This window comes from Candoia aspera, chromosome 1 (genome assembly GCF_035149785.1).
Source record: "Candoia aspera isolate rCanAsp1 chromosome 1, rCanAsp1.hap2, whole genome shotgun sequence".
NCBI lineage: Eukaryota > Metazoa > Chordata > Lepidosauria > Squamata > Boidae > Candoia > Candoia aspera.
Window position 1 is genome coordinate 41423855 of NC_086153.1, and position 12597 is coordinate 41436451.

The following is a 12597-nucleotide window of genomic DNA, read 5'->3' on the forward strand; positions in this document are numbered from 1 at the left end:
GCCGTACATTTGCCAGAGACAAATGCTAGGGAACAAGCAGTAGTTGGAGCCACTTAGATGCAAATACGTAGTGTAAGCAGGGAGAGCAGGAGAAGCCACCTATCATTCCTTCTTCCTCACGGAGAGTGAAATCTTTAGAAATATGTGGAGTGGAGTCCTTGGATAGAGAGCCACTTGGACTCTGACCTTTTTTCTAGCATCCTCCTCCTCAACAAGACAGAAGCAATAGTAGCAGCTTTTTCCTCTCTTCCGCCTCTTTGCACTTACCTTCTGCAGGGGAGGGCAGTGGCAGAGGGTAAGCTAGCATGATCTTATTCTGCTCCCCTTTCAATGGGAGATGACTATTGCATAATTTCTCAACTGAGGAGGACTAAAGATTCTGTGCATACCTTGGAATGAAAGCCATTGAATCTATAGGACTTACTACGGGGTGTGCATCCATTGATTTATATTTGCCGAGCCCAGCATAGGCACAGGTTACCCCAGTGTTTCTCAACCTTGGCAACTTTAAGATGTGTGCACTTCAACTCTCAGAATTCCCCAGCCAGCATAGCTGGGAGCTGAGGTCCACACATCTTAAAGTTGCCAAGGTTGAGAAACACTGGGTTAAACTTTCCACAGTTTCTCTCTTACTATTCCTTTCCTGTTCATGCCTTTTCCTTTGTCACTTTTCATCCCAAGTAATGCCCCTCCCCTTCTCTTTCCTCTCCTTCTGAATGGAGGTACCCCTTCCCCTTACCCCACCTCCCCTCAGTGTTTTTTCTTCTTCTTACTGTTTCTGTTGGAGGATGCATGAGTGTATTGTAGTTATGTGTGTGTGTGTGTGAGAGAGAAGTGTTTTTGTGTGTCTATAGGGAAATGAGGGATTGATCTACTTTTAGAAATTAGATGCTTCCTTTTAACAAGCATTTAACTTTAATCAGTACTTATTCAATTCATTTTAATTGGATTTTTTATCCTGGTGTGGCCATTTTTGGAGTGTGTCTAACTAGAGTTATATGGAAGTATGTCACATGCCCATATTTACTGTAGGAGGAGAGTTTTCAGGATTGTTTTCAGCAGGTCTTTTTTTTCCTTTTGGATAAACGTAATAGAATCTCTGGGCTTGTGGTCAGTTAGGAACTAAATGAATGCCAAGATTTTGCTATCTAGTTAGCTGCATTATTGCCTCCTCTGTTCACTCAACGATAAGCTGAAAGAGAAATTTAGACTAAGCATCTAAAGTGCATTTTCAAAAATACATAGGAAATATTTCTATTAAAGTTGCTGATAATGTTATTTAAATAAATAAGGACCAAGACATTCCTAATATCTAGCTCATTAATCCACTCCAGTTAAATGTCAGGAAGAGACTCACAAGAGCAATACAGTGATATATAGTATAATTTTATTGACTAGTACAAAATACTAACCTTGTAGAAATGTTAACTTTTCTCCCTGGAACGTTAAACAATAACAGTAAAAATTCCCTAGTTTTTGGCATACCTTGCTTTTATTATTATGCTGTTCATGAGGGATTTTCTAATGCTGGGCAGAATTTTTTCACTTCCTTTTAATTCCTCCCATTTGTGAAGGATGAGGGAAGATTAAAGGAAGCAAGGCAAATTTGGAGTGGGGGGTGGAATTTCTTCTGAAATCTTTACTGGGGGAGAACAAGAGGGGACCTGCCTTACTTTCTTTAACATAGGAGAACAAAAGCTTCCATCGGCTTGCAAAGACTTCTTGGGTTCTTCAGAGATTTACCAGTTGACAGGGCAGCATCACATGGTAAATCCCCGAAGGGCACCTGATAGGAAGGAAGACTAAGACAGTTATCACAATTATACATGAAAATATCAAGTTTTTTTAAACTAAATAAAGTTACCCTTCCTAGCATCTCCAGCAGAGTAACGCATCTGCCTCTCCCTCCACAACCTAAGATATTTTATTGCCTGCAAAAGAGGTGGGGAAAAATCATTCCTTCATAGAATTTACAAAATTTGGGCAGAATTTGGCCTAGCAGTAGTGCTTTCTAGCTCTTAATTTTATGTTAAATATATGTTCAAATAGCAAAGGAACCACAGCTGTGTATTAATTAGTATTCCGTTTTTAAAAAATGATGCATCCATGTGTTAACATGTGCAAAGTTATACAGTATGTTTTGTAGGGTTGTGTAGTGCTGCTAATTTGATTCCAAAAGAAATCTTTGTGCTTCAGAGCACAAAGGGATACAATTTTAAAGCATGTTGGCAACTTTCAAAAGCAGCTATGACTCCCAGGATTTCAGCTGTATGATCCCAGAAAAAGGCACAGCCCTCCCCTACATGCTCCAAAACTGCCCAGGGTCCCTCCTTTTGGGGGAGATGGGCGGTGATAAAATTTGAAAAATAAAATAAATAAAATAAAAATAAAAAACATCTTTTTGGAGCTGAATCCATTATGCTGCACATCCCTGGTATGTAGTTCATGCCTGGATCCAGAAAGTGGTTGGCTGTTCCTAGCACCAGGTTGTTAGAAGCTGCTGGATCAAAACTCTGCTAGCTCGGTGACAATCTAGTATAGCTGTTGTTTGGAACACTTTCCTGGCAATAACATCATGACACCTACTTATGGCTCAGATTTGATTCAGACCCACCAAGCAACTTATTTAGCAAATGTCAGCAGTGCTCATGGCTGTTTCGTTGTCAGTACTTCAATTCCCATGAGGGCAAGCAATTCTTCTGTATCTGTATTTTCTCAAGATACATACTTCACTCTCCTTTCCCCTTTGTAATTAAGAGGTCCATATTATTTAGTACAAAATTGTTCTTTGGGACTAGATGGAGAGAGAGAGAGAGAGAGATAAGAGTATTCTTTTGTGTTGTCTATCTAAATTTTTTCTCCATGTACTATAGTCTTGAAAAACTTTTCTTCCTTTAATTTTTTTAGAATGGTCTAGTAATTCCAAAGTGATAATATTTTCTTATCCTGGTTCTATTTTACATACAAGGTTTTTAACACTTATTGGAGAAAATCACTGCAATATAGGAAAGTCAGAAATGCAGCAGAAAGTGAATGCAATAATTGAAAGAGAAGGGATGGATGGAATAACAAAAAGATTGAATACAACAGAACAAACACTGCAAATAATCATTGATGGGTTGACTCAACCAGAAAGTTTTGACATTCGGAAAGGTAAGAAGTTTGAAGATATTGTTCTTTTACTTATGATTTGTCAGTTTTTGTTTATGATTTTAGTGACAATGTTAGTAGGTATGTACCTTCTCCTTAAATTGTCTGGGAGCAGAAAAGTATTGGATTACTTTGTGAAGTGGGTATCAAGAATTAGTTTTATCATTTGATCCCTGATTCTAATCATAGGAGGATGGTTCTGGTTAAGTTCATGATCCCAAACTGTCTGTGTTTGCTCTACTGCTCCATCTGACTTTGAAAATGGGTTGTAAATCTTATCCTTTATCCTGCCTGAGTAGTGTGGAAAACTTGAATCTAGCATTGTGTTTTGTGGGGGTCATGTGTCCTAAAGATTAGATGAATCTAAGAACATCTTTTAGGCTTAGATCTTTGTTGCAAACCATGTTTATTTGTTTAAAATGGCATTATCCTAAATTTCTCTAAAGATAACCAAGAATTTTACGGTGGTAAAATGGTAAAAAGAGTGGTAAACATTGTTTCTGCAATGGAGCTGATGGGAAGTGATTTACAGAGCCTTCCCCAACTGCTTGCCAGGATGTATATATGTATTTATTTTATTTGAATCATATAACTTCCCTGTGCAACACACAACTGAGACAGCATACATTATCAACATATTTATTTGTTTATTTATTTTAAATTTGTAAACCACTCAATACCTGAAGTTCTCTGGGCAGTTTACAATAAAACACACTAAATACAATCTGAGTAAAAACATATATGATAAAATCAAATAAAAATACAAAACAGAACACCGTATAAAGTAGGCAGCACCGTATAAAGTAGGCAAACACCGTATAAAGTAGGGTAATCATTCAGAACCTAAACCAACATGAATTAAAAGCCAGTTCAAACTTGGGGAAATAGGAATGCCTTCATATGGCTTCAAAGTGATGCTAATGTGGATGTCAGTTGAGCCGCTCTGGGGAGGGCATTCCATAAATGAGATGGCACCACAGAAAAACCTCTCCTCCTTGTAGAGGGCCACTCACTTACTTTAGTGAGGGGACCAGGAGAAGGGCATCATTTGATGAGCTTAAAGTCCAGATGGGTACATATGGGAGAAGTTATTACTTCAGGTAACCTGGTCCTAAGCTGTTTAAGGCTTTAAAAGTCAAAGCCAACACTTTAATTGGGTCTGGAGACAGACTGGCAACCAGCATAGATGGGGAAGAACTGGCATAATCTGTTCATATCAGCCAGTCCCAGGTAGCAGTCTAGATGCTGTATTTTGAACTCACTGAAGTTTCCATACTGTTTTCAAAGGCAGCCCCATGTACAGTGCATTGCAATTATCCAACTGAATAACAAAAGCTACTGAGAGGTCCAAGAGGACCAGCAGAGTCATGCTCCCCATCTTTTTCCTGGCACCGGTCATCTCACAAGTCAACCAAGGTAGTTTCTGATAGCCAGGCCTGAAATTGAATTGTAATGGATCTAGAAATCAGTTTCCTCCAAGAGAGTCTGGAGTTGATTGGCCACCAGCTGTTCAAGCACCTTGCCTAGAAACAGAATACTGAGGTGAGGTTAGCCCCAACCCAAGCAACAGGGCCAAAGCATGCCTATCAGTGTTGTGTTGTGTTGTGTTGTGTTGTGTTGCTTGGAAGCCTTGAGAGTTGTCAAAACCTCTGGAGGATACTCAGCTGGAGAAGGTTGAGATACAGAATGGTTAAATCCATTTATTTGCAGCCCATATTACTATCACCCATAAGCTTATTCTCTTCTTTTTCTGCATTAATCTGGGGGCTTATGATTTTTTTTCCAACAATTTCCCATTTAAAGAAATCACATTTAAATATATATTTCTAAAAGACCTCTCCCAAATATGAATTTATATTATATTAAATATATTTTCTCTCTAAATATGCATCTTAAAACATGTTTTGGTGCACTATTATTTAACCACTGATACATTTTGTAAGTGTGAAAGCCAATGGTTCTCAGATGTTATTTCAGGTCAGTTCATATCCAAAGTCCTTGAACATCCCTAGTGAAGTGTTGACTGCCTTTAATAGACTCAAAGAGCTTTCAGGATCAGATTAACATTGACCATAGGATGCAGTGAAGAGGACCATATCTTTAGTTACATTGCACTGAAATTAAGAGCAGCTGTAAGCTCTGAACAAGTTTTTGCAGTGTTGCTTTCAACTGGAACATTGATTACGGCAGTAACAGTTGCCATAGGAAGTCATACAAACACACTGCATCAGGCTGTGAAGCTTCACAGGAACTCAAAAAATAAAATAAAAATAATTCTGGTGTCCTATGGGCTATGGCTAACTAAATGTATTTTTGAAATCGGTAGAAAATAAAGCATGCACCCTTTCAGAATGGGAGAGTTCACAAGGTGAGTAAAGCTCATGTTTCCATGCCTTTTTTCTAACTCAGCAGCAAGGAGTATGGAAGTTTTTCTTTCATTTTTTAGAACCCATTGCCGTACCATTCAACTATTGCTTGAAACAAGCAAACATTAATCTATAGGTTATGCTACTGACTTGTTTAAACAATCTATATTTCATATTAGCTGTAGTTCAAATGACATTGTTAATGAAACGTGGAAGCAAAAGTTTTTGAACTCACAGCAGAGAAGCCAGAGCATATATATCTTAGTTTCACCCTAGTTTGTATTTGTCATGCTAATTTATGAGCCAGTCCAACTTTCTCTAACCTGGTGACTTCTAGATGTATCACATTACAACCCGGATATTTGGCCAGCCTAGTAAAACAATTGACAGTGCTGGTTTGGAGTTGGTGGGAATTATAGTTTAATATATCTGGAGGATACAGGCTAGGGAAAGGTTGGTTTAGCCTAATCCTGCAATGATAACTATATTTTATCTCCTCTCCCCAACCATCAATACACACAAGAATACCCCAGGGAAATCTGTAAAAGCCCTTATTCTTGGTCCTGTTAGAACTTATAGACCTGGCTCATACCTCATGCTAAGCCATGGTGTGTTTTTTAAAATTAATCCCAATAAATTTCAGATCATACTAAGACTTAATATGGTTTGTTTGATCATGGCTTAAAACACTTCAGGAACCAGTCATAAGCTATGACTTGTGACAGAAATAAAAAACATACCAGTTTATATTTGAAAGTGTGCAACAATCTGCTTAGGTGAACATAATAAATTAAATTATTTTTGAATTACTGGCATCAGTGAAAAGAAATAATAGAAGTAACAGATGGTGACAATATATTGTTGTGCAACAGAATTTTTAATTATGCAATAGATTGCCCCAAAGTATGTAATTTTTAAATGTGTGAATTAACATTTGATTATGCAGGGAGCAGTCTAAGGAAAACAAAGCCTTTTAGATATGCCAGAATAGCATATAAATAAAGAGCAGTTTTCAGTAGTGCCTGAATCATTGGTAAAGCCTATATCCTGTATAACCATTGAAAGGTATTAGAAATTAAAGGGTATGTTTTGTATGTGTATGTGTGTGTTTTAATGAAAGTAACCTGTGTTGTGAGAGACAGCTTTATACATGGACTTCACCAGATGGACAACACCAAAATCAGATTGACTACATCCTTTGCAGCCAAAGGTGGCAGATATCTATACAGTCGGTAAAAACAAGACCTGGAGCTGACTGTAGTTCCGATCACGAACTTCTTCTTGCACAATTTAGGATCAGACTAAAGAGATTAGGGAAGACCCACAGATCAGCTAGATATGAGCTCACTACTATTCCTAAGGAATATGCAGTGGAGGTGAAGAATCGATTTAAGGGACTGGACCTAGTAGATAGGGTCCCGGAAGAACTCTGGACAGAAGTTCGCAACATTGTTCAGGAGGCGGCAACAAAATACATCCCAAAGAAAGAGAAAACCAAGAAGGCAAAATGGCTGTCTGCTGAGACACTAGAAGTAGCCCAAGAAAGAAGGAAAGCAAAAGGCAACAGTGATAGGGGAAGATATGCCCAATTAAATGCAAAATTCCAGAGGTTAGCCAGAAGAGATAAGGAATTATTTTTAAACAAGCAATGCACGGAAGTGGAAGAAGACAATAGAATAGGAAGGACAAGAGACCTCTTCCAGAAAATTAGAACCATCGGAGGTAAATTCCAGGCCAAAATGGGTATGATCAAAAACAAAGATGGCAAGGACCTAACAGAAGAAGAAGAGATCAAGAAAAGGTGGCAAGAATATACGGAAGACCGGTATAGGAAGGATAACAATATTGGGGATAGCTTTGATGGTGTGGTCAGGGAGCTAGAGCCAGACATCCTGAAAAGTGAGGTTGAATGGGCCTTAAGAAGCATTGCTAATAACAAGGCAGCAGGAGAGGACGGCATCCCAGCTGAACTGTTCAAAACCTTGCGAGATGATGCTGTCAAGGTAATGGATGCTATATGCCAGCAAATTTGGAAAACACAAGAATGGCCATCAGATTGGAAAAAATCAACTTATATCCCCATACCAAAAAAGGGAAACACTAAAGAATGTTCAAACTATCGAACAGTGGCACTCATTTCACATGCCAGTAAGGTAATGCTCAAGATCCTGCAAGGTAGACTTCAGCAATTCATGGAGCGAGAATTGCCAGATGTACAAGCTGGGTTTAGAAAAGGCAGAGGAACTTGGGACCAAATTGCCAATATCCGATGGATAATGGAAAAAACCAGGGAGTTTCAGAAAAACATCTATTTCTGTTTTATTGACTATTCTAAAGCCTTTGACTGTGTGGACCATAACAAATTGTGGCAAGTTCTTAGCGGTATGGGGATACCAAGTCATCTTGTCTGCCTCCTGAAGAATCTGTATAACAACCAAGTAGCAACAGTAAGAACAGACCACGGAACAATGGACTGGTTTAAGATTGGGAAAGGAGTATGGCAGGGCTGTATACTCTCAGCCTACCTATTCAACTTGTACACAGAACACATCATGCAACATGCTGGGCTTGAGGAATCCAAGGCTGGAGTTAAAATCGCTGGAAGAAACATTAGCAATCTCAGATATGCAGATGATACCACTTTGATGGCTGAAAGCGAAGAGGAACTGAGGCGCCTTATGATGAAGGTGAAAGAAGAAAGTGCAAAAGCTGGTTTGCAGCTAAACCTCAAAAAAACCAAGATTATGGCAACCAGCTTGATTGATAACTGGCAAATAGAGGGAGAATATGTAGAGGCAGTGAAAGACTTTGTATTTCTAGGTGCGAAGATTACTGCAGATGCTGACTGCAGTCAGGAAATCAGAAGACGCTTAATCCTTGGGAGAAGAGCAATGACCAATCTCGATAAAATAGTTAAGAGCAGAGTCATCACACCGACAACAAAGGTCCACATAGTTAAAGCAATGGTGTTCCCCGTAGTAACATATGGCTGCGAGAGCTGGACCATAAGGAAGGCTGAGAGAAGGAAGATCGATGCTTTGGAACTGTGGTGTTGGAGGAAAATTCTGAGAGTGCCTTGGACTGCAAGAAGATCAAACCAGTCCATCCTCCAGGAAATAAAGCCAGACTGCTCACTTGAGGGAATGATATTAAAGGCAAAACTGAAATACTTTGGCCACATAATGAGAAGACAGGACACCCTGGAGAAGATGTTGATGCTGGGGAGAGTGGAGGGCAAAAGGAAGAGGGGCCGACCAAGGGCAAGATGGATGGATGATATTCTAGAGGTGACGGACTCGTCCCTGGGGGAGCTGGGGGTGTTGACGACCGACAGGAAGCTCTGGCGTGGGCTGGTCCATGAAGTCACAAAGAGTCGGAAGCGACTAAACAAATAAACAACAAAACCTGTGTTGTGTAGTGTTACATTGCAATAACTTTAACTGTTTGGGAATTGAGTAATTAGGTTCATTTCTTCATTGGAAACTCTGAGATTGTGTAATCTGGTACTACCATAGTTGAATGTAGCCATTTTTTCCTTTTTCACTTCCAAAGTGTTAAAAAAAATTGAAACACTCTCACTGTTTTCAGGCGGCAGATGTTTTTTTTTTAAGTATACATATATAGAATATGAATGTCATCTGCAGGAAAATCTGATTAGGTCTTTGCTAAACTCAGTGTGGTACTATATTTGGGAAACTTGTACTAGAGGTTTTTCCCCCTCTGTTCATAATGAACCTAATCTTGTGAAACTGAAAGCTGGAAGACTGAAAACAGATAAGAGGAAGCACTTCATCACATAAGTCATAGTTAGATTTTTAACAGGAAGTGGTATATACCTGTATTCATTTAATTAAATTAAATATAGAATTTGCTAGTACAAGATGTAGTAATAGTCCCTTACTTGAACAGCTTTATAAGGGGATTAGGCATGTCCATGGCAAATAATGCTTTCCTTGATTATAATCGTGATGGTTTTAAATCTACCTTGAGGTGATGTCTGGAGCTGTAGAACTCTATGGGTAGTGTATACGTCTCATAGAAATAGACGTGGTCACTGTGTGACACAATGCTGATCTGATCTAGCACAGATGTTCTCATGGTCTTAGTGCCATCTAGCATGAAAGAAAATTATCCCTCAGAATGTACCCAACCACTGTACATTATAAATGAATGGTTACGTTTCATTGGACATAGCATTATAGCTGCCAGTCTATGATGCTCTTCATTTATGGGAGGCCAAAAAAATCTATACTGGAGATGCTGAGTCTGAAAAATAAAACTAAGGTCATCTGTAGATTGCCCAAACTGGAATTTAGAAAGTCCCCTTTCTAAAGTTTTATTTTAAAATCATCTTTGTGTTTTTATTTTGGTTTTTCCTTTCATACAGATTTCGATCAACCTGATTTCAAGAAGAGCATTGTTTGTCCTGAAGATTTAAGAGTTGGAACTTTTCTCACAGGAAGAGTTGAAAATGCTACTCTCTTTGGAGTTTTTGTTGACATTGGAGTTGGTCGAGCAGGACTAATTCCAATTCGTAGCATAACAGAGGACAAACTTTCAAAAGCAAAGAAAAGACGAAGTCTTGGTCTTGGTCCAGGAGAAAAAGTTGAAGTCAAAGTGCGTGAAATTGACCTTCCACGTTCCAGAATAACTTTAGACTTGATACGTGTATTGTGAGCAATTTGTGGACATTTTTCATAGTAAGGGCTACTGTTTCAACCATGATGAACAGAATGTAGTGGAAAAGTGAGGACCGAGCTAGAACCTTCATTCAAACTAGAGTTAAAAGAGCATGTTGGGTTATTGAGAAATTCAGAACCTGATTTAAAAAGTACTAATTCCAGTTGTATAAATGACTGTATCATTTGTGGTGCAAAGGCTACCAACTTGGCTATAGCTATTTGTGCAACTGGGATGGTTCTTTCAGTTGTGAAAATCACTTGTTCTTAACATCCAGCATTTGGTACCCATCAATGGGTACTATGGAACATTGTATCTCCAGGAACTGTTCAGCAGATTCCATGTATTGCAGTTGACAATTTGGTTATGATAGTTCATGCCTCTGACCATATTCCCTTCCTCAGTCTTCCATTCCTATTAATACTGAAAAGTCATCTTAGAAAAGATCCTTGAGCTGAAATCTCTCTATGGTAAAGGTGTGTCTGGGCTGTATAAAACATTCCCTGCATATAAGGATGTCAGAAAGAAGTATTCTAATTTCCTTGCCCTTTCTGTGGCAGCTTAATTTTCTATGTGGAAGTATTTTGTCTGCACAAAGGAACACTCAGCCACAATGTTCCATTACCATAATGTGTAACAATACAGGCCTGACCCAGTATTTTTACAAAATTGACTAAATTTGAATAGTAACTTGAGCAATTGACTCCAATACTTACTTTATGTCTAAACAAAAATTTTTTTTGCTTCCATGTAACTATTGGCCTTTTTTGTTATAGATAGAATCTGCCTTTTGCAGGTCTCACCTCAGTAATGGTTCAATGGATCTGTTCCTAAGATATTTCTTTAAAAGGTTTTAGTTTATGCTTATTGTTTTATTTTTTCCCTAGCTGATTCTTTTTAAAAAGAAACAGCAATAATGGGAATCAAGTTTGTATAGATCCAGAATTGCGGGTTGTATTATACTATATCAACCTGGGAAAAAATGGTTAACAGCAGGTGCAGAATTTTTTTATATGTCTTGAGCTACAAGATACAATGTAATCTTGATAAACAACATTTTCATTAAGAGGAAGAGCATCCAATGGTTTCTTGAAAAACATGTTTATTTTAAAAAAAGATCTTTGCCTGAGTGTCTTTTTTCTGAGTATTCTAATTGCAAATCAGTGCCTAGTTATTTTTGTACAAACATTTCAAGAACTTAGCTTTGTTGGAGGACTACTTTGTGAACTCTGTCTGTTGGGAGCAGTTTTACCAACTCTGCTCGTTTTTTATTATTTATACTTTTTTCACATTCCTCATTTGTTTATGATTAGTAGCAGGGAGACTAAATACCATAGTCACCTGCAGGGGGCAAGTGACGATGAAGATGATGATGGTGATTTATTTATTTATTAAATTCATATGCCACCTGACTCCCAGTGGCTCTGGGCAGTTTACAAATTGTTAAAAACATTTAAAAACAATGATGAAACATACTTGCCTCAAATATCATGACACAAATACATAAGGGTGGAGTTTGTGTTGTGTTGTTACTGTATGTGTGTGGTCATTTTTCCAACATTATGGCCAGCTGGAGATACTTATACTAGAGACTACATGTTAAGGCTCCAGAGGTAAGTACTTGTCCACCCCTTCTGTGAAAGGCATACCCTGCTACTTTTCTGAGTAGTGTTTGTGTGGAAGGGAGTTTATTTAGCAGTAAGGGCAGTAAATCTTTGTTATTTCTCTGTCCACAGGGTGCCAGTGGGTGGCCCTTTATAGCATAACCTGGACCTTAGGTAAGGAGGGGCCGTGGAAATATCTGCAAGGTCTCTATGTGGACCGTTCTCTCGGCATCTGTCAGATAATGTTGCTCAGGTTCATTTGGAGTTGGAATCCTTTGGACTTGCCTGAGGCATATCTGGCTCAGTTATTTGGGAACCTGTTGGCCCTGAGGAAGTGGGCAGGGTCCTGGGTGCTATGAATTCAGCTTCCTTTGTTCTAGATCCCTGTCTCGCCTGGCTAATCAAGTTCTCCCAGGAGGTGACAGGCGGTTGAGTCCAGATGGTGGTGAATGTTTCTGTGCTGGAGGGGATGGCTCGTCCAGCTTGAAGGAGGCAGTTGTCCACCCCCTCCTTAAGAGACCACTACTGGACCCTTTCCAGTCAGGATTCAGGCCTGGTTATAATACTGAGACAGCACTTACTGCACTTGTTGATGACCTGGCAGGCTCAGGAGAGGGTAGTACACCATTCTGGTACTCCTTGATCTCTCAGCGGCCTTTGAAATCATTGATCACCATATCCTCCTAGCCTGGCTTAGGGGATTAGGAGTGGGAACCACTGTGTCACAGTGGTTCTCCTCCTCTCTGCAGGGCCAGTTCCAGTTGAAGTTCAATCCAAGGCTCCTGCTCCATGGAGTG

The 12597-nt window shown here is 39.1% G+C and overlaps 1 protein-coding gene across 1 annotated transcript in view; it reads left to right on the top strand.

Annotated features, from left to right (window-relative positions):
* SRBD1 (S1 RNA binding domain 1) overlaps positions 1-11306 on the top strand; it is a 205439-nt gene extending 194133 nt beyond the window's left edge. The window contains exons 19-20 of the mRNA XM_063302803.1: positions 2969-3153; positions 9904-11306. Of these exons, the coding sequence (XP_063158873.1) occupies positions 2969-3153; positions 9904-10193 (475 nt within the window). The 3' untranslated portion in view covers positions 10194-11306. The remainder of the gene's footprint in view (positions 1-2968; positions 3154-9903) is intronic.
* The last annotated feature ends 1291 nt before the right edge of the window (positions 11307-12597 follow it).